Source organism: Panthera tigris, chromosome F3 (genome assembly GCF_018350195.1).
Source record: "Panthera tigris isolate Pti1 chromosome F3, P.tigris_Pti1_mat1.1, whole genome shotgun sequence".
Taxonomy (NCBI): Eukaryota; Metazoa; Chordata; class Mammalia; order Carnivora; family Felidae; genus Panthera; species Panthera tigris.
The window spans coordinates 2,621,408-2,643,439 of NC_056678.1; the positions used below are offsets into that span (position 1 = coordinate 2,621,408).

Below are 22,032 nucleotides of genomic sequence, written 5' to 3' on the forward strand. Positions count from 1 at the left end.
TTCTTTTAAATAGAAAGACACAGAGAGGTAAGAAGTGAATGAACAGAAAAAGGTATGCAAACGGCATCAGAAGGCCGGAGAAGCTCTAATTCACATCAGATACAGCGGAGTTGGAAACAAAGGACGTCACCAGAGGTAGAGAGGGAAGTTTCGTAACAACAAAATGCTCAATTCATTAGTAGGATGTAACATAACCTAGTAACAGACCTTCCAGATATGGAGTAAAATCGATACAATTAGAGGAACGGGACCATGGCACAAACACAATAGATTAGAACACCTCTCAACACATGACACACAAAAAAATCTGTAAAGACACAGAAATGTGAACGCTAGTATTAATTACCTAATTGGTATTACAGAACAAATTCACCCACCATTTCGGAAAACGTATTTTTTTTTCAAGTGTATGTGGAACGCTCAGCAAGACAGGCCACATACGGAGTCATATCATGAGTAAGACTACAAAGATTGAAACCATAAACATATTCTCCAACCTTGATGGAATGAAAGCACAAATCAGTAAGATATTTAGGGGAAAGAAAACAAACCCCTGTTAAGTAGGCAATATACTTCCAGATAATCGACCCGAAATAAATCTAACACCAATCTAAAGCGGTGCTTAAAGAAAAGCGTGTAACTTTAAATACTTGTATGAGAGAAAGGCCTAGGGGCGCCTGGGTGGCTCAGTCAGTTGAGCATCCGACTCTTGATTTCGGCTCAGGTCGTGATCTCACGGTTTGTGGGTTCAAGCCCCGTGTCAGGCTCTGCCCTGGCAACGCGGAGCCTGCTTGGGATCCTCTCTCTTTCCCTCTCTCTGCCCCTCCCCTGTGCACACTCTCTCTCCCTTCCTTCCTCTCAAAATTAAAGAAAACTTAAATTAAAAAGTAAATAAATAAACAGGGAGGGACCACCATGAGTAATTATGTCCAAAAAACTAACAACTTGGGTCAAATGAATAAATTCCTCAAAAACACAGCTGACCCTTGAACAATGCAGGGGTTAGAGGCATCGACCCCCGGGCAGCCGAAAAGCCGTGTATAACTTTGGACGGCCCCCAAATACCCCGGCTACCCCTACCCTCCTGTGGACGGGAGGCCTGACTGAGAACATAAACGGCGGCTGAACACCTACTTTGCAGGTGGCATTCTCACAATAAAGTGAACTCGAGAAAAGAAAACGTTACTGGGAAAAATCCTAAAATACGTTTATAGTGCTGTGCTGTACTTACTGAAAAAAACCCACATACCTGTGGACCCATGCTTCCCAAACCTGTGATGTTCAAGGGTCAACAGTATGACTTGCCTAAACGACACAAGAGGAAACCAAAAGGCCGACCAGCCCTATAGGTATTAAAGAAAACGAAATCTGTTATAAAAACCCATCCCGCAAAGAAAACTTCCGGCCCAGACGGTCTCACACATTAATTCTACAAAGAGCGAACAAAAGGAGAGTTGGAACTGGGTTATTAAAAAGTCAGCTTTAATATGAACAGGAAGAATGGCCAAGAGCCACCACTATGCAGGTCAGAAACGCCAGACGATACAGGAGGAGTTTATCGGCCAGGGCCATTCATTTCTTCTTCCCCCTCGGCGGCCTGGCGAACAGAGCGGGGTCCATCTGTTCCCTGGCCAGGCCGCGGACAGAAAAGAGCCTGGCGGCCCGCTCCCGCAGGGTGCCCCCACATTTCAGCCCCCGGGCCGTCAGTTCACTCTTGAGCCGGTCCAAGCCCAGCGCTTCCATTTCCGCCGCAGAGGTGAATGCCAGCAAATCTAGAGTTGCCAGACCAGTATCCTGAGAGGAAAGAAAAGAAAGTATTTAAAACCAGCTCCTCCCCCTGAGGACTCTCCTTAACTGTCCACGGTGCTCTGCTGATCAAGGAATTCTCATTTAATTAGCCGCATCTCGCTACTGAATTTTAATAATCGTCTACATGTCATTCCACACAGATTCTCACTACGAACACTGACGACCATGAATTTCTCATCTGTACATTCAGAAACAAGCATTCAGAACAGTCACAGAAGTTACAAGATGCCCAGATCCCTTTTTTAAGTGTATTCATTTCAAGAGAGACTGAGCGGGAGGGGAAGGGGCAGAGAGAGAGGGAGAGAGAGAGAGAATCCCAAGCAGGCTCCACGCTGTCGGCCCAAATCGAGGCTCGAACTCTCAAACTGCAAGATAATGACCGGAGCCGAAACCAAGAGTCGGACGCTTCACCGACTGAGCCGCCCAGGCACCCCCCCCCCCCCCCAAGATTCTTAATATGACTTTTCTTCTTTTTTGGATTTTCCAGTAGGTCAAACAGCAAGACACATCCAGCCCAGCCCCACACTGTTACAACCAAGAGTGGCACCCTCGGAAAGTTTAACATTCATGAGACTCCAGGCCCGCACATCTGATTCCATCACCCTGACGCTCTCTAACTTAATGATCAAGACTGTCTGAGTTCCCACGTTTATAACTCAACAAATCCAAACACGGTTCAACAGCCTTGTAATCGTTCGAGCCGTCCGGCAGCCTTTCCAGACTCTCAGACGCAAGGAAATACTTCTAGCCAGGGACGCTCTGCAAAGGACAAAAATGTTCACATACGGGAGTTTTTAAAAAATATATCCAATGGGGCGCCTGGGTGGCTTAGTCGGTGAAGCGTCCGACTTCAGCTCAGGTCATGATCTCGCAGTCCGTGGGTTCGAGCCCTGCGTCGGGCTGTGTGCTGACGGCTCAGAGCCTGGAGCCTGCTTCCGATTCTGTGTCTCCCTCTCTCTCAGCCCCTCCCCTGCTCACACTGTGTGTCTCTCTCTCAAAAATAAATCAACATTAAAAAAAATCATAAAAAATATATATTCAAGAAGAGTAATTTTCCGTCACAGTAAGTTATTTTTCAATCGTTCAAGAGTTCTAGGGACAGAATCTTAATCCTTCTTGTTGAACTTTATTTTTTAGAAAGAACCACTTTGGTAGATTTCAGGAGTAAATCTTGGTTTCATTATTTCTGGCCAAATCCTAAATCACCACCTACGGCTGCACATGGTGGTGAGAAACACATCGGTACCTCCCCACCAAGAACAGTTTCCATGACTGAAGGCTCAAAGAAGTCAACCGGGTCTTACTCCTTATCTTATGCCTAAAATATCCCTTTACTCACATTTCTATGACTTCAGACAGGAAAAAGCTTCTAATATATAAGAATACTATAGGGGCGCCCGGGTGGCTCAGTCAGGCGAGCGGCCGACTTCGGCTCAGGTCACCATCTCAAAGTTCATGAGTTCAAGCCCCGTGTTGGGCTCCGAGCTGTCGGAGCCTGGAGGCTGCTTGGGATTCTGTGTCTCCCTCTCTTTCTCTGCCCCTTCCCGCTCACACTCCGTCTCTCTGTCTCAAAAGTAAACATAAAAAAAGAGTAACACAAAAGCTACAGGCTGACCCCTGCAGAGATGGCGTGAGAGCCAAATTAAAGCCCTTTGCATAAACAATTCCCCTGTCCTCCCTAGAGAATGCAATCGATGCCTTCCTGCTTTGTAATTGAGGGCAGGGAAGGTGCTGGTTAAACAAATAACGAAAGGCTTCGTGTTTACCGAAGGACAGCAGGTAGTTCCGGGTGCGGCTAGTCTAAAAAGCAAATCGTTATTAGATCAAACGGTAAACGCTGAAGAGTCTTCCTGGAAGCTGGTCCACTGAAGGCCGTGAGTCCTGAACAACCAGAGGGACACTGTGCGCAGCGAAAACCATCCTTTGATGGCGGGATGCAGAGCTTAAGATGCGAAGACAAATTAGAAGGCAGCTGCCCCTCTCCCTGCGGAGAGAGCGTCACATCCCGCTGACGCCAACTGTCCCAACAGTCTCGCACGCGAGAAAGAAACAAAGCAACCGGGGATTCGGTGCTAGAAAATGAGCACGTTTCAGCCCCTCTAAAATGCCATCTGCCGCATCACGCCTCGTTATCGTCTATGTTATCGACAAAGAATAAACGGGGGCGCCTGGGGGGCTGCGTCCGTTGGGCGTCAGCGGTTGGCTCCGGTCGTGATTTCACGGCTCGTGAGTTCGAGCCCCGCGTCGGGCTCGCTGCTGTCAGTGTGGAACCCGCTTCGGACCCTCTGTGTCCCCCTCCCAGCCCCTGCCCCACTCGGGCGTGGGCGCCTGCACTCTCTCAAAAATAAACATAAAAAAAAAAAGGATAACCGATACCAACTAAACTGTGATACGTGACATGTGTCCAAATTCACAGATTACTAAAATGGTAAATGCGCAGCTTAGAACCGATAAACTAGGGAACCAGGGACACCACCCCGTGGCAAAATGACACACACCCCAGACTTGAAAAGAAACCAATCTAGGATTTTCGGAGGGGTTAGGCAAGCTTCACTCCTCGCACCGCTGGTCATTTAACAGACCTTCCCCCAAGCAGCCCAGGGGGGAAGCACGTTTTCATTTCAAGGACTTACTGAGGCCATAAGGCTGACGTGGCCGGAGACGGGACCCCAATCACTTACCGTGTTTCCTGACCGGCCGTCCTCCGGTTTGGTCACGGGCGCGCTTCCCCCGCACTCTCCGGGCGCTACCTCGGCAGCCGGGTCAGTCGCCTCCGGTGTCTGTGCCTGTGTCTCTTCGGTCGGTCCTGCCCCGGCCGCCCCCTCTTCTGCGGGCTCCTCGCCCCCGGCCCCTCCCTGCTCCAGGCTCTTCTCTGTTTCCACGGCCACGGTCCCCTGCTCGCGCCCCCCGGCGGAGGTCCGGCCCGGCCCGGTGTCTGCGGAGACCGCACACCCAGAGCCTGGCCCGGGCGCCTGCGGCGGCCTAGAGTCCGCAGCCTGCACGCCCGCCCTCGGACAGCTGCCGGCAGATTCGGCTGCCGCCTCAGCGCCATCGCCGCTTCTGGGAGTGTGGAAGCTCACTCCTGAAGTGCCGGGAGCTTCCTCCCCGTCGCCATCCGAGGTCTCTGAGCTGGACTCCTCCACCGTCTCTAGTCCTTCCGTGCCCAACCTGCAGGGGACAGAAAGGCGTGACACCACCCCCAGCTTCTATGTGGGACAGAGCCCCCGCCTGTCCAGGGAGCGGGCCCTGTCGGATCCAAGTATCTGCTCGCTGGAGATGGAGGGCAGGTAAGTTCCAGAAGATACTCCCGGGGATAAACAGATGGCGAGATTCAGTTACGACCGGAACCCGCCTGGAACCCACTGTCCTAAAGATCCGAGAAGGACTCCTCTTTATTTAAAAAAAAATTTTTTTTTAGTGTTTATTTATTTTTGAGACAGAGACAGACAGAGCATGAACAGGGGAGGGTCAGAGAGAGAAGGAGGCACAGAATCTGAAACAGGCTCCAGGCTCCGAGCTGTCAGCCCAGAGCCCGACGCGGGGTTCGAACTCACAGACTGTGAGATCATGACCTGAGCCAAAGTCGGCTGCTTAACCAACTGAGCCACCCAGGCCACTTAACCAACTGAGCCACCCAGGCGCCCCAGGACTCCTCTTTAATAAAGGCGTGAATCTCTTGGAGCAAAAGTGATTTTGTCTAAAGCTATTTTTCCTATCTCCTATGAAATCTCAACTGTTAGAAACTAGATAAGACAACAAGCAGTTAAAAGGAAAGTCTGTAATTGCCCCAAACTGGAAACTTCCCAAGCTATCAACAGGAGAACGGAGAGATAGAGAAGATAATACTTGGCACTAAAGAGGAACGAATGACGCATACAATCCCAGCCACGGGCTGCAAAGCATCACGCTAAGTGAGAAAAGCCAGACACGCAGGGCTGTGGGACACCCCCAGAAAGACAAAACCATCAGAACAAACACACCACAGATCAGCGGGGTTCGGGGTTGGGGGCACGGGAACTAACCGTGAAGGGGCACACGGGCAATTTTTAGGGAAATGCGATATTCTGTATCTTGATTTTGGTAGCGGTTACACGATTTTTCAACACTCACACAACTATTCAATCAGAACGTGTGAACTTTGGTGTATATAAATCGTATCTCGGGGCGCCTGGGTGGCTCAGTCGGTTAAGCATCCGATTCTTGATCTTGGCTCAGGTCATGATCTCGCGGTTCGTGAGTTCAAGCCCCACATCGAAGAGCCTGCTTGGGATCCTCTCTCTTTCTCCCTCTCCTTCTGCCCCTTCCCTGCTCACACTGTCTCTGTCTCGCTAGCCGTTGCCCCAACACACGACACCGCTACCTTTTCTCTCAAGAACGCTTGGTTCCTATTTCACAAAGAACACCCCAGATTCTATGCTGGACTCGCAGAGTTACGTGGTCTTCGGTTAATAATTTTCTTTCTATCCCCAAGGTGGAAGCCAACAAGGAAGCAAGATCCATCTGGACGGATTTTCTAGAACTCGGCCCAAGGGATTTTCTAGAACTAGTAACCGGAGGACCAAGTGGGAAGGGCGGGAGAGCTCCCGGGGACGGACAAGAAAAGGCACCACTGTGCTTTCCAGCGGCAAGTGCACAAGCGGCCAGGAGAGGTCGGGCAGCGGCCAAACACGTCAGTAACGACCGTGAAAAACCACAGAGAAGACAGAACAATCTAGAAAGTACAGCTTCCACCAAGAATGTCTGAAAGTTAACTCTTTCAACGCCAAACAGCAATTCAAGTATAAACTTACTTTCAGGTGATCTTTCACTGTAAAAAAAACCCTGCTCCTTTAGACGGCATGCCTGGTACTCGAGGCAGAAGCCATGAGCGGTGTGTCCAGCGTGACAACCGTGCAGACCTGAAGACCGAAGCATTCTGGAAATTTCTGAGCTCCCTTCAAACATTACTTTAAAAAGTGTTTATGCCAGGGGCGCCTGGGTGGCTCAGTCGGATAAGTGTCCGACCCTCGATTTCGGCTCAGGTCGTGATCTCACAGTTCACGGGTTCAAGCCCCACGTCGGGCTCTGCACTGCCAGTGCAGAGCCCGCTTGGGATTCTCTCTCTCTGTCCTTCTCTCTCTCCCTCCCTCCCCCTCCCCTCCCCCCTCTCAAAATAAATAAGTGAACTTAAAAAATAAATAAATAAAAATGAAAAACTACAAGTGTTTACGCCAGACAGACAAGAAGGAAATGCGTCAGTCCGCACAGATCTCTTCGCGATGAAAACGAAGCGTATGCTTACCAAAAGCATTTCCTCTTCCCTGAACTGGCTCCTCTGTCCGTTTTTGATTTGTTGGGTCGTTTCCGACTCTCCCCAATTTCCGCCGACACCACCTTGCTGGAAGCAGCCTGCATACCTAACCACAAGTGTTAACAACTCAGTTACGCTGTCAGGAGTAAGGACAGTTAAAGAAGTCATACCCAGTACGGACTACAAGACAACTGCGTTGTCATCCAAAGCTCCGGATCTAGTCTCTTATCGGACCAAGATTTGCTACGGTCACTGTGAGAGTCACCTCAAATTTACACAGAGCTAAGCACTGAGCATCCCGGCTCTGGAAGCAGGTTGGAAAACACCGGCATCCAGTCTGCAGCCCTGACACGGACAGGTTCGTGTCCGGCCTCCCCACGCCTGCTGGTCTGCCCCCTTGTACACATTACTTGGGTATCACTTTGTCATAACCTCCCGACTGAAAAGATTCCTTCTTATTCAGCCGAACCCCCAACGGCCCCAGCATTAACGCTCTGGATACAAAAAACACACACGGAAGCCGAGGACCATCGTTCTCCTTAAAATACCATTAAAAACACTGACCTAAAACTAGCAACAAACGTGCTGAGGTCTCAACTCCTCCTGAAGACACAGGACAGCCCCTCCGAGCACAAGGAGGTTCTTACGTGGGGCCCGCGGGAGTCAAGTACAAATACCGTGTGAGTGTGCCGTCTGTTCTGGGGTGTAAGGAGCGTGGGTTGTCACTGAGCGGAGACCCCCACCCCCCGGCCTCCATCCGGTCCTCGGGGGACGGCGTGACTCCTTCTCACCTTTGAGGACCGAGTCCTCCAGGCGCTCGGCCATCTCGTGGCACTGCCGCTGGTAGGCGGGGTTGGCCGAGCAGGGTCTGGGCTCCGCCAGCTTCCGCTGCAGCCGCTCCAGACGCTTCTGCTCCTTTTCAGCCTCTCGCTCGGCCTGCTGTTTCACCCACTCGGCCATCCTGGGATGCGAGAGACGCTCACGCACCCGCCCGTTTACGCAGAAAGAGCCCCTCCCCCGCGACAAATTCGCCCTGTCCCGTGCGTGCTGTGACTTTCCCTCGGACAGGGAGGGATGAAAGTCGAGAGCGATGGATGAGAGCGCTAACATTTCAAGTCTACGTTTCCGTACGCACGGCACGCGCACGACCACCACCGACAGAAAACACCGCTCTCTTGGAAACAACCAAAACAGGGGGCGTCTTACGCTTTCTCGTGGTTGACATCTCGCAGCCTCCGCCCGCTGAGGTCCCGGCAAGCCTCTCGGTTGGTCGTCTTCTCAATCTGAGCACCAAGCGCGCGGAGCATAGATCCGAACCCTGAGCAGACACACACATTTGGAGAGAACAGGTGAGGGGGTTCGAGGGGGTGGGTAAAGGCCAATTCGCGAAAACGGTGTTCGGCCACAAGAGTAAAAAGGATCTCTTTCATTCTTTCTTTTTCTTTCTTTCTTTTTTTTTTTTTTAAAGAAAGGGATGTCAGGACCCCACCCAGGTACAAGTACTGATAAACTCGATTCAGCCTCACACCTTCGCCCTTCCTTTGGATCTCCGCAACACTGCATCCACGCCACTGGGGCTCTTCGGAGGGCTTTGCCCAGTGCCACAGATCCCAAGATTCCCGGATGAAGAACTTAAACAAAACTTCATGGTGAGGGGCCCGTGGGGTGGCTCAGTCAGCTAAGCGTCTGGTTTCAGCTCAGGTCAAGATCTCACAGTTCATGAGTTCAGAGCCCACACTGGGCTCTGTGCAGACAACGTGGAGCCTGCTTGGGGTTCTCCCTCTCCCTTCCCTCTGCCCCTGCCCCCTCCCCCGTTCGCATTCACGTGTCCACTGTCTCTTTTTTAATTTTTCAAAAAAATTTTTTTTTGTTTTTGAGAGAGAGGGAGCACGCACGCGAGTGGGGGGGAGGGGCAGAGGGAGAAAGGGAGACACAGAATCCAAAGCAGGCTCCAGGCTCTGAGCTGTCAGCACAGACCCTGACACGGGGCTCGAACCCAGCAACGGCGAGATCATGACCTGAGTCGAAGTCGAATGCTTAGCCGACTGAGCCACCCAGGTGCTCCAACTCTCTCTCTCTTAAATATACTTAGAAAAAATTTTAATAAAAAAATTAAGAAGTAATTTATGGTGAGATTTTGCAGTGAGTTTCAAAGGAAAAGCAATTTTAAGTTGTCACTGGCTCACATGATAAGCTTCATTCTCACGGACACAGTTTCAAACAGCAGCAGGATGATTGTAATTCGATGCCAGCTCTCTGAAAACCGCACCAAATCACGCTAGGTGTTGAGAAAGCGTCGGGATTACAGGCCAGTACATCAGGAGAAATACCCAGGACCACGGTAAATCTCAGCGTTTGCTCTTTTAGTTTCTTTTGCCTCTTAATCTACCCCGACCTGGAAATGACTGTTATTTCACAAGCCGATTTAGTTGTTTTAACGTTCCTCCTTCAGCAAACTGGACAGAGTAATGATCGTCTCTCATCAAATCTTCCCCGAAGTTTTAGAACCTAGGTTGCCCGAGTGTTACCCTGCTGACGAAGGTAGAAACTAATCAGACAATATGCTCCTCAAAAAGAATAAAAGAAAGGGGTGCCTGGGTGGCTCGGTCAATTAAGCGTCCAACCCTTGATCTTGACTGAGGTGATGACCTCGGGGTTCGTGAGATCAAGCCCCGCATCAGGCTCTGTGCTGACTAGTGAAGAGCCTGTGTGGGATTCTCTCCCCGCCCCCTCCCCTCCTCTGCTTGAGATCTCTCTCAAATAAACTTTAAAAAAAAAAAAAAGGAATAAAAGAGAAAATATTCAAAATTAGGTAAGTAACTAAAGGATTCCAGAAGGCAAACAAAACCGGAAACTACAGAGGCCAAGGAGCTGGTGAATCTAACGCACGGGGCTCAAGGTGGGGGCTCCACGGTGAGCAGCCGCCGCTCCTGTCCTACCTCCTTTGCCACCGCGGAGCCTGGGTTCCAGACTGTAGACGGCGCCATGCCGCACTCTGTCGCTGGTGTCCGTGAGCGATCCGTCGCACTTCACAAAGAAGCATTCCACTGGAACATCCTAGAGACAAGTTTGGGGTTTTTAAATGCTGTTTACGAGACGATACGAGTTTCCTGCAGGAAGGGGCCTGGCCCGTTATCTTTTCATTTACTCCAGTTACACGCAGACAGCGAGTGGTCAACGAGCATTTGCTGAACGGAAAGTCGAAACTACTGAAAGAAAAAAGTCATTTCGCACAATTTTTTCCTGACACCCCACCATGATACGTACGAGAACTTTTTGTCTTTCGGGTGAAAATAAAAACCGCTGCCTTCTTCTCTGGCGGGAAACCAGAGCCAAGGTAGGGAGCTGTATGGGGCTCAGACCCAGTAACTCTGCAAGTCCCATTCTGTCCTGACTTTTGTAAATGGGGAATGTCAGGCCGAACAGGTTTGGAAGTGACCGTAAGTATTCTGGGCCAGCTGGCGGCGGTGATCTCTGCTCGTGTCCCCGACTCACAGCAGAAGCCGGCATAGTCCTAAGCCCGCTCCGTGTATCTCAAAAATTCTCAGAACAAGTGATAGATAAAAAATATATAAACTGTTAAGTCTTCTAACCAAGTCTGTGATGCCATAAAGTGAGACAACAGAGGAGTACCCTCCGAAGTACACAATTAAATCTGTAACATCAAGTGCTAAGAGACCAAACGCCAACAAAAGGAAAAATGCATGACTAGTGGGGTGCCTGGGTGACTCTGTCCATTGAGCGTCGGACTCTTGATTTCGGCTCAGGTCAGGATCTCACGGTCGTGAGATCAAGTCCCGTGTCGGGCTCCTCGCTGAGTATGGGGCCTGCTTGGGATTCTCTCTCCCCCTCCCTCTGCCCCTTCCCAGCTTGCGCACACAAGCTCTAAGAATTTTTTTTAAAGTGCATGATTGGTATCTTCCTAAAACAGACACAACGAACACTCACTCTGAACCACACCACACAGCTATTTCAACAGGAACTATCTGTTCATTCAACAAATATTAAGTCCCTACTGCTTGCCAGGTACTTTCTAAGCGCTGGGATACCGTAGTGAATAATACAGTGAACACAGACCCTCCCTCACGGAGCTTACACTCCAGCGGGGAAACCCAGATGACGAACACACGAAGTACATACTATGTCAAATGGCGATGAGCAGAGTGAAGGGGCAGCATACGCAGACGGGCATGGTGGTAATACATTTTACATACAGGTGGTCAAGAGGAGCCTCTCGGGCCAAGTGACATCTGAGCAGAGAATTAAGCAAAGGGAGAGAACAGGCCACGTGGGGGACAGCACTCCAGAGAGCCCAAATGCAAAGGCGGGCAGGAGGGATAAGCCTAGATACGCATGGAACAGCAACCCCACCGATGTGGCTGGAAGAAATCTCCAAAAGGGGAAGGAGAAGGCCTTAGAAGCCACTGTAAGGACTCTGGCTTTACTCTGAATGAAGCCACTGCAGGGTTTTGAACAAACTGAGAGCTGAGTTATAGTCTTTAAGGATCACTCTATGGGGCGCCTGGGTGGCTCAGTCAGTTAAGCATCCGACTTCGGCTCAGGTCATGATCTTGCAATTCACGGGTTCGAGCCCCGTGTCGGGCTCTGTGCTGACAGCTCGGAGCCTGGAGCCTGCTTCGGATTCTGCGTCTCCCTCTCTCTCTCTGCCCCTCCCCTGCTCACGCTCTGTCTCTCTCTGTCTCAAAAATAAATAAAACATTAAAATTAAAAAAAAAAAAGGATCACTCAAGCTGGTGAACTGGAAATGAGACTACAGAAGCAGAGACGTCAGCGAGAAGCTATCATGACAATCCAGGTGAGACGCGAGGGCCATCTGCACCAGGGTGGTAGACGGAAGGTGATGAGGACCGTGAGGGGCCCTAGTGCCCTGAGTGAGGGCAGTGAGATCAACAGAGGAATACAGAGGAGCCCAAAAATCTGGTCTAAGGGGAAGAGTGAGACGGCACGTATTTGGGGAGAGTACTGGCCTCATGCTGGGTGTGCTTCTTTGAGAGGCCTAATAGCCATGCGAGATGCGGGGTAACCCGGTGGGGACACAAGTCTGGAGTCTGGGGCAGAGGGCTGGGCTGGAGCCTTACATCTGGGAGACGTCTTACATCTGGGAGACGTCAACACACCGATGGTACTTACCGCCCTGAGAATGGACGAAGTTGCCCACGTGGGGGAGGAAGGAGCGTCAGAAGAAGGATCAGAAAACTCGGCCCGGCCACTCTAAGGTTTAGAGACCAGGGAGATAAGGAGGAAGCAGCAAGAGACACTGGAAGGAAGGCTAGTGAGGTGGAAGAGAACGAGGGTGACGTCTGGACCGGTAAGCAAAGCATGCCAAGGAGGGAACGGTCGCCTGTGCCCACGGAAGCTGAGAGGCCACGAGAGAGGAAGACTGGAAACTGATCACCAGATACGGCAACACACAAGACCTTGACCCGGGAGGCGCGAGTCGGCCTGCTGGAGTGATGGGCACAGAAGCCCGACTGGAGGACGTACCGAAGGAGAGAGGTTTACGTTCAAGAGTATTTTCTATAAAGAAAACCAGGGAAGATGAGGGGACAGCTGGAAGGGATGTGGGCTCAAGTGTGCGCACTGGGAGGACTGATCCAGGAAAAAGGCAAAACACTGGGAAATGCAGGGGAGAGAGAACTAACGCTAAGTAAGCCATTCAGTAGGGAAGACGGGACAGGACACTGGGCAAAGCGAGGGTAATTACAATTTTTTTTAAAATTTTTAACATTTACTCATTTATTTTCGAGAAAGAGAGAACACAAGCGGGGCACGGGCAGAGAGAGAGAGGGAGACACAGAATCCAAAACAGGCTCCAGGCTCCGAGCTATCAGCACAGAGACTACGTGGGGTTTGAACCCACAAACCGTGAGATCATGACCTGAGCCGAAGCTGGATGCTTCGCCGACTGGGCCACTTAGGTGCCCCCAAAATTCTGAATAACTTTAAAAGACATTCATGCGAAAGCAGAAAAATTATATACACCACACTCCATTTCCAAACAAGAACTGCTTGTTAAGACAACTGATCAACAAAATTGCATTTTCTACTTGTCACATGCTTGTCAACAATCACTAGTAGAAACCAAGAGCAAAGGAAATTTAGAATCAATTCAAGGGCCTTTAACCTTTGCACATTATCAAGTTTTTCAAACACAAAGCCTGAGGCTACCAGAGACAGACCAGTAGTTCAACAAAGCCAAGTTTATTGACTCACGGGGGGGGGGGGGGGGGGGGATTGCACTCGCAGGGGTGTCTCACCACCACCACCAAAAATAATTGTTGCAGGATTTGGGGCAAGGGTGGAATTTGGGTGAAATTTAAATGAAAGCGTTTTGAGAGACTCAAAATGAGCTGAGCTGTGTCTAAAAGGGGCAACATCAGGTCCAGACTACGAAGTAGATTAGATCCAGGCTCCTGTCTCCTTGGAAACCACAAAGTTAAGATAAACGTGGAATGTCGTGTTCAGAACTCCGAATCTGAAGTCCTGCGCCCGGGCTGGAAATCCAGATAGAGTGCTTCTCTGGATCAAAGGGACTTAGATTCTCCAGGCAAGAGTGGGATGCTTCATTCTTACCGATAACGTTTCAAACAGGAAAGTGTCTCGTAGTCTGTAATTTTCTAGATCGAGGCTTCTCGGTGAATCAGAAAGCAGGAGACGGCCGAGGGAGTCACGATGACATTTCACAACCGCACCAGGTCCCCGGGAGAAATAAATTTCCTATTAACTCTGCAGCCGGCTTCATCTGTGCTATCCTAGCCTGCAGACCAGCCAACAGATTTTTACTCTCTCGGTGGGAACTAACACTGACTTCATCCTGCGTCCCAATAATTTGGCTTTAAAAAGCACAGATGTGGGGCGCCTGGGGGGCTCAGGTCACGATCTCGCAGTTCCTGAGTTTGAGCCCCCGCGTCAGGCTGTGTGCTGTCAGCTGGGAGCCTGCAGCTGCTTTGGATTCTGTGTCTGCCTGTGTCTCTGCCCCTCCCCTGCTCATGCTCTGTCTCGCTCCGTCTCTCAAAGATAAATAAATGTTAAAAAAAATTTTTTTTAATAAGTAAATAAATAAAAATAAAAAGCACAGACGTGAACTTGAGCTACTTTTATTCGTTCCAGTATCTCATCAAATGCCCTTTTATAAGTTTCTTGTTTCTGTTCACACATGCCACGGTCATATTTCTTGAGCACCCGACTGAATCCTTCATTTATATTTCTCCCCTCTTACTTAGAATTATTCTTTCCAATACTTCTCATGATTAAGATCCTATTCTTTCTGGTCATTTTGGATCAACTGCCATGAGATAAATATTTTCAGAGGTATTAAAAATCCCATGTATTTCGTACTACATTCATGAAATAAGATTTTCAGAGATATTAAAATCACTAAACTAATGTTGCACTTATTCATGAAATAAGATTTTCAGAGATACTAAAACCTATTTTGTAAAATAGTTCCCCACCTGGATGGCCGAACACACCTCTGACAGCTTTCACACTGGACTGCAGTGTAGAAAAACAAATGGGGAAGCTGAGAAACCACATTATTTGCAAAGACGTGTTGCTTCCTCATGCAACCGGTCCAAATACAAATTCGGTTTAGACTGCAGTGTTAACATGTGTTAAGCCCATAAGTAACAAAGCAGAAGAAACAGCCTAGGAAAAGAGGGACTTCGTGAGGTTATAAAGAAAAACAGACGACTCCATCAAGTGCCAAAATTAAAATTAGATTCAGGGAGACCACTGAAGAACCAAACACGTTCAAGGTTTACCAGTTTACGGCTGGTAAAAGCTGCTTGCTTGACTATTAAGTAAACCGCACACAGAACTTGACAAGTCCGTGACAGGTGTTCAAAAATATGCACGGACAAATGTGACCGCCAAATGAAGAGATCTAAACGACAGACCGCACGAACCCACGCCCTCACCAGGACACGAGTGGGAGGGCTGGGCCTCGACCGGCGACCCTACCAACCCATTTCCCGTCTCCCTCCGCCACCATCCTGTGGCCCGGGTTTGGACAGGGCACTCTGTCCCGGGTTGGAGCTAACCGGGCTGGGTGATCAGGGGACAAAACGCATAGGGTGCATGCAGGGGAAATGTAAGGAAATGAGCCTCAGAAGCCAGCGGGTCCAACGGCCTCCTGAACGCACGGAGGAACAATGCCCCGGGGCGCTGAGAGTCCAGACCGAGGGCGGGACTGAGCGCCTGAGAGCGGAGGGGCTGCTCCCCGCTCTGGAGGGAGATAGAACCACCACCACCCACCACCCCAACACAAAAGCAAAACAAGGCCTCAGCATCAGCTCGAAGCACCTTCGCACAGGGGGGCCTTCAGCCCCAGAAACACAACCCCAGGGAAGAGACTCACCCCCGCCAGACCCTGGTCACCCAGCCCCGCCCGCCCCGCCCCGCTCCGCCCGCCGCTGTCTCCCTCCTCCCGGGGAGCTCGAACCCCACCTGATCCTGGCAGTGCCGGCGGATCACATCGCGTACGGAGCACGAGGCCGAGGCACAGCGCACCGCCTGGCACCCGAGGCCGGGGCCGCGAACCCACACCAGCGCCGCAGCCTCCGCCATCTCAGCGAGCGACTGCCGGGAGAGAAGGAGCCACGACTCGCCCGGCGCGCCTCGATGGCGTCACGGGGCCTTCAGCGCCCCGCCCCCACAGCGGCCGCTCGCCCCGCCCCTCCCCTGGGGCCAGTCACGTGGGCCGGGCCCTCGCGCCGCGCCGCGCCGGCGGGGGAGGGGAACGGGAAAGGCCTGGAGGAGGCCGATAAGGCGCCGGAGCGCGCGGGCGAGGCGTTGCTAGGAGACGTTGCTGGGGCGGGGCTCGGGGGACCCCGTATAAAAGGCCGCGCGGGGCCGCGTTTCCAGCGCTCTGGCCGCGAGCGATAAGGCGGGTGCGGGGCGCCGCCCGCGGGCCTCGGCCCCTGCGGTGACGCCGCGCGGTTATTTTTGGGTCTCGGCGAGCCGGGGCCGGAGGAGGCGCGCTCCCCGGGGGCGGGAGGCGCGGCCCTGCAGTCCCGGAAGCGGTTGGGGCGGCCTCCTCCGGCCTCGGAGCCGCCCCGCCCAAGGGCCAGGGAGCGGCCGCGGGGGTTCCCCGGTGGCCCAGCGCCCACCTCCTCGGCAGCAGCTGCCGGCCGCGCGCAGGGCCTTCTTGCTTCCTGCTGTCGGCGCCGTTTGCTCACCGCCTCCCCTCTCCCCCTGCAGCGGGCCGCGCGAGGGCCGGGGTGGGGGGGGGTGGAGAGCCCAGTGGCCCACGGTGCGGGGACCCGGAGGCGATGGGGACCGCGGCTGGCCGCCCGCACGGCCAAGTGCCCCGCGGTGCAGAGGGCGAGGCAGGCTGACCGCCCGGCGCGGGGACTCCACAGGGCTGACCCGAGGTGGCCACCCTATGCGGTTGAAGACACTGGGCAGAGGACACCTCGCAGAGACTCGGAAGTCCCTGAAGGGTGGCTGTAGGAGCGAACTCGGAAGGTCAAGGCCCCTGAAGTTACAGGCTCTAACTGGTGTGTTTATTTCCCTGACACCAGAGGGAAATGGACGCGAAGAAAGGGCCCAGGGACAGAAGAGTTACACCAAATGGTGAGGATGTCGTGCCTCGAGAGCAGTGCTTCCGAGAGTGGCTCTCGTGGTGACCCTGGTTGGAGTCCATGGGGGCCGCACCAAGTATGAAAACACAGTGGGGGGGGGCGCGCTTGAGCGGCTCAGTCAGTTAAGCCTCTGACTCTGCGTTTCTACTCAGGTCATGGTCTCCTGCTTCGTGGGATCGAGCCCCACGTGGGGCTCTGCACTGACCGCACGGAGCCTGCTTGGGATTCTCTCTCTCTCAACATAAAACGGACATTAAAAAAGAAATTAAAAAAAAGGGGGGGGGCACCTGGGTGGCTAAGGTGGTTGAGCGGCAGACCAGCTCAGGTCATGATCTTGCCATTTGTGAGTTCGAGCTCGCTTTGGATTCAGTCTCGCTCTCTCTGCCCCTCCCCTGCTTGCACGCTCTCTCTCTCAAAAATAAATAAACATGAAAAAACAAAGAACACAGTCCAAACTTTGGAAAACTTGAGCCTCCCCACTGTCCATCCTCAGTGCCCCCTGAACATGCAACCTCCAGGGAGCCAAGCCAAGCCCCAAGCCTCTTTGTTCATTCATTTCTTCTTCTTCCTTGGGATTAAAAAAAAAATGGCTATCTCAAAGGTCCTCCTCTCCGACAAGCAAGCAGACAAAAGACCACCTTCGCTTTATATAACATTTTTGTTTCAGGGCAATGATTCAAATATGTAAAGATCAATTAGTCCTTTTTAGTAAGGAAAGTCCACATCATTTATTTACTGGCATTAAATCTCATCCTTCTAAAACCAAGTCTGAATGAAACTGTTCACTCTTTATCTCATTCTTACACTTAAATTCCTATTATTAAAAAAAACAACTCGAGGGGCACCTGGGGGGCTCAGTGTCTGACTCTTGATTTCGGCTCAGGTCATGATCCCAGACTTTGGTGGATGGAGCCTGCAGTCACACCAAGCCTGGAACCTTCTCTCTCCCTCCGCCCCTCCCCCACACAATGGTCTAGCTCTCTAAAATAAACAAATGAATAACAATAATGAGGAAGCTTACCTAAAGCTAGAGCTCTGGCCAAGGATATAGGAGTAGAAAAAATTCTAGGAAGATAGCTCATTAGCCGGGCAGCTGAGAGTATACAGTGGTGTCTAATGGGCACTGTTGTGTGGCCAGGCTGGTCGGCGGTTATGGAAACATAGAATTGCTGTCACCTTCCCCACCTCATGGTGTCAGGGGAGGCACAGGAAGATGCATGTAGGGTTGGGACCAGTAGGTGGTGAGTGGGTGGAGGTCAGTTCCTCTATTAGCAAAATAGTGTAGCCCTGCTCCGGGGACATATTCGGTGTTCTTTCCAATAAGCCACACTTTGTTCCTGCCCGCGTTCTCCAGAAGGTTGACTCTGGCTCCACCTTTGCTCTTTGAGGACTGGCTGGGGCCGGGAGGACACTGTGAGAGCGTCCCGGGGCGATGTGGGATTATTGTCCCCTGCCAGGAAATGACAGCTCCCGACAATGTTTGTGTGGCAACCCATGGACGGGCTCAACTGAGCCAAAATGTCACGCTGGTCCGCAAGAACAGGAAGCGAGTCTGGACATTCTGGCAATTTTTACCAATGACAGCAGGGCTCCAAAACTAGTGAATTTGCAGACTACGTCCCTGTGTGACATTCAGGGCACACTTATGTGTTTTCAGCCATGTTCATGCTCAGGGGCAAGAAAAGGAAGTGTTAATGCCATCGTTATGACAAAAGACAATGGTACGGCTTGGTTCCTCCTGTGCCACGAACACAAAAGTGCATAAACTCCTAAACTGGCAAGTGTTGCCTTCTAGATGGTTCCAGCCCCAGGAACAATGAGGTCAGCTCCTAGGATGGAAAAACAGCTTCTGGGTAGGAGCTGTGGAGTCCACACTGGGGGGTGGATGGCGTGGGAGGCGGAGCCTGACACAGGGACCCAAGACGTGTGGCAGCCAGAGAAGGCACAGCCCCACCCTGCCGCCTTTATTGGACAGAAGGAAACAGGGCACGTCCAGGGCGAGGTGGAGTTGAGGGTAGAAAAGGTGTGCATTTAGCACTGGTGCTGGGCAGGAGCCGGAGAAGACGGAGGTTCCGGAGGAGTAGGGTGGCGGTGCCCGGCCGGGAGAAAAATCTGGACCCACAGCCAGTGCTGGGTACAGAAGCCCACCTCTCTGCAGTGTCCACAAGAAGGAAGGATCTTCCTTCGGGGTGGACTTTCATCAATAAATTCGGTCACTCCCGATCGCCCTGGATATTACCTTGTTTGATTTATCACAACACTCGCTTCCAAAGGCCTCTTGGTTATCCTCATTCGTAAGTCGCCATCAAATAATGCTGTTATGATAAAAAAAAAAAAAATTTAATTTCGGTCACTGTATTAGAATTATAAAGCAAACTGGCGTAGCACACATCTTCCATAAATGGAGTATCTGAGCACTGGAATTCTTTCAACATTGAAATTCAATTTCTCTCTTGGCAATAAAGACCCATAGTTCTTTATGAATTCTGCATGGCCAAGCCATTGAAAAGGGGATTTTTCTCCTGGAAAACTCATAGGTCTGTAGGAATATTTTTTAATGATCTGACGTTAGAATGTGTTGACTGTATTAGGGTTTTCTAGAGAAACAGAGCCAATAGGGTGGATAGAGAGAGAGAGAGAGAGAGGGAGGGAGGGGGGTACAGGCATACCTCAGAGACATTGTGGGCTCCGTTCCAGACCGCCACAAGAAAGCCAATATCGCAATAAAGCAAGTCAAAGGAATTTCTTGGTTTCCCAATGAATATAAAGGTTATGTTTACACTATACTATAGTCTATTAAGTGTGCATTAGCATCACGTCTAAAACAATGCACACACCTTAATGAAAAAATATCTCATTGCTAAAACACCCCAACCACCATCTGAGCTTTCAGTGAGTTGTAATCCTTTTGTGTCTGGGAGGGTCTCCATATTGGGGGCTGCTAGTTGGTCAGGGTGGTTGGTGCTGAAGACTGGGGGGCTGTGGCAATTTCTTAAAATAAGACAGTGAAGTCTGCCTCATCGATGGACTCTTCCTTTTTTTTACTATCTTTAAAATTTTTGTTTAATGCTTATTTATTTTGCAGAGAGAGACAGACGGAATCCAAAGCAGGCTCCATGCTCTGAGCTGTCAGCCCAGAGCCCGACGCGGGGCTCGATCTCACAGCCCAAGAGACCATGATCTGAGCCTAACCCATGCTTTGGACGCTTAACCAAGTGAGCCCCCAGGCACCCTCTGATACACATTTTAGAAGCCCACCAAACAGGGTAGAATTTTGAACATTCATGAACACGTGGGTTAAACGCTAACGAAGAAAACTCAGCTGTCCAATACGGTGGCATGTGTCCCCAAAGCACGGGATACCGAGAGTCGTAGCCGCTCCGGTCCCCTCTCCTGAACACCTATTGTACTTTAAGGCAGTTCAAATAGAGGGTCAGACAAACTGTTTTGTGTACAAATAACCAATTTTCTCCAGTTACTATAAGATGACGGTGATTTCAACACATAATTTCTCTTTTAATTACCCAGAGCCTTGTGCCCCTCTGGATGAGAAGATAAAGGGATTCTCCGATTTTCTGTAAATTCGTAGAGGGCTCTCCTTTGAATATTTACTAAAAATCTGCAATGCATGTATCTGGGCTCTCTGAAGGAGTCATAAAGGAAACAGAATGCATGATGTCCTGTAATCACCGTGGAAAGCCTCTGGACGCTGGCAGAAGGTTCGAAACAACACACATTAGCTGCTGCAATGTGAAGATGCAGGAAATTCATACACAGCCTCCAGCTGATATTAATATTAAATTAAAGCAGGGGGCCCCTGGCTGGCTCAGTGGGTGGAGCGTGTTGACTCTTGATCTCAGGATTGTGAGTTCGAGCCCCACGTTGGGTGCAGAGATTACTTGAAAGTAAAATCTTGGGGCACCTGGGGAGCTCGGTTGAGCATCTGACCGGCTCAGGTCACGATCTCGCGGTTTGTGGGTTCGAGCCCCGCATCGGGCTCTGTGCTGACGGCTCGGAGCCTGGAGCCTGCTTGGGATTCTGTGTCTCCCTCTCTCTCTCTGCCTCTCCCCTGCTCAAGCTGTCTCTCTCTCTCTCTCAAAAATAAACATTAAAAAAAGAAAAGAAAAAATTTTTTTTAATTTTTTAATGTTTACTTATTTTTGAAAGAGAAAGAGACAGAGTGAGAGCAGGGAAGGGGCAGAGAGAGGGAGACACAGAATCCCGAGCAGGCTCCAGGCTCCGAGCCGTAAGTGGGGCTTGAACCCACGAACCTGAACTACGAACTGGGAGATCATGACCTGAGCCGAGGTCAGATGCTTAACCAACTGAGCCACCCAGGCCATTCCGACAGGCGTGAAGTGATACCTCACTGTGGTTTGGATTTGCATTTCCCTGATGACTAATGAGGCTGAACACCTTGTCATGTATTTTGGAAAATGTTCTTTGGAAAAAGTGTCTGTTCCGGTCCTCTGCCGTTTTTAATTGGATCATTTGCATTTTTGGTATTGAGTTGTGGGAGTCCTTTATCTACGTGTTGAATATTAACCAATGGGGTGTTTAAAAAAAAAAGAGAGAGAGAGAGAGAGAGAGAGAGAGAAACCCGGCAATTCCTCAGGGCATTTACGGAGCTCGGTTCATTGTAATACATAAAAGCACACTTTGTTCTCCATATACCCGCAAAACCTACGTTACCATATGTGTTTTTTCTGGCTTTTAGCATCGGTGCTGGTGAGCTATCTCGTTCTTTCTGCCTCTGGAGGGACAAGGTAATAACAGAACACAACGGCATTACTTGCCCTCCTCCTGCTCGGGAGCAGAGGCCAGCGCGCAGAGGAACTTACGGTGTCGAGAGAGCTTCTGTATCGTCCCAGCTCCCACCGAAGATTTAGTGGCCCGCCGTGTGAGTTGGTCGCTCAATTCAATTCCACCGCCATTCATTTCTCACCTCCTAAGTGCTGGAGAGGAGAGGTGGGCGGCAAGGGACCGGACGCAGAGACAGCGACATAAACAGGCGAGGGTCTGTGCGCCCGATGCTCCAAATCCCTAACAAATACAAGCCTCTTAAACAGACCAACACCGGCTGTGGCGGCGCACACACGCACACGCGCACGCACACGCGCACACGCACGGCATCCCGTAGGCACGTAGGAGAGACCGGAGCAGAGACGCCGGGTTTGGGAGGGGTGTGCGTGGATAAGCTGATTGGGGACACACGTTCGCGCACACGCGCTACTTTCTAGAAAGGCCCCGAGGAGCAGAGCTTGGGGTTCAGGAAACAGCGCGAAGTCCATCCCACGTTACTGTTAAACGCGTGTGCAGCCAGGGGGC

General features: G+C 51.1%; 1 protein-coding gene and 1 long non-coding RNA gene across 7 annotated transcripts; both read right to left on the minus strand.

Moving 5' to 3' along the window:
• Nucleotides 1–1,461: 1,461 nt before the first annotated feature.
• Nucleotides 1,462–15,750, minus strand: SDE2 (SDE2 telomere maintenance homolog). 6 transcript variants are annotated; one of them, XM_042976166.1, is made up of 9 exons: nt 15,569–15,640; nt 14,593–14,767; nt 13,694–13,748; nt 10,039–10,156; nt 8,306–8,417; nt 7,891–8,060; nt 7,091–7,205; nt 4,491–4,977; nt 1,462–1,794 (listed from the first exon to the last, which is right to left on the minus strand). In XM_042976166.1, exons 2-9 carry the CDS (start codon nt 14,682–14,684, stop codon nt 1,573–1,575), a joined length of 1,371 nt encoding a protein of 456 aa, XP_042832100.1. In that variant the 5' UTR covers nt 14,685–14,767; nt 15,569–15,640; the 3' UTR covers nt 1,462–1,572. The 6 variants fall into 6 exon arrangements, with proteins under 6 accessions (XP_042832100.1, XP_042832099.1, XP_042832103.1 ...); XM_042976165.1 differs by having other exon boundaries at nt 14,575–14,767; XM_042976169.1 differs by lacking the exon at nt 15,569–15,640 and adding an exon at nt 8,628–8,730 and having other exon boundaries at nt 13,694–13,877; nt 14,593–14,634.
• Nucleotides 15,751–17,173: 1,423 nt separating this feature from the next.
• Nucleotides 17,174–21,767, minus strand: LOC122235831. Its single transcript, XR_006213901.1, has 3 exons — nt 21,546–21,767; nt 18,944–19,019; nt 17,174–18,533 (listed from the first exon to the last, which is right to left on the minus strand). It is a non-coding gene; the product is annotated as an uncharacterized LOC122235831 (long non-coding RNA).
• Nucleotides 21,768–22,032: the final 265 nt, after the last annotated feature.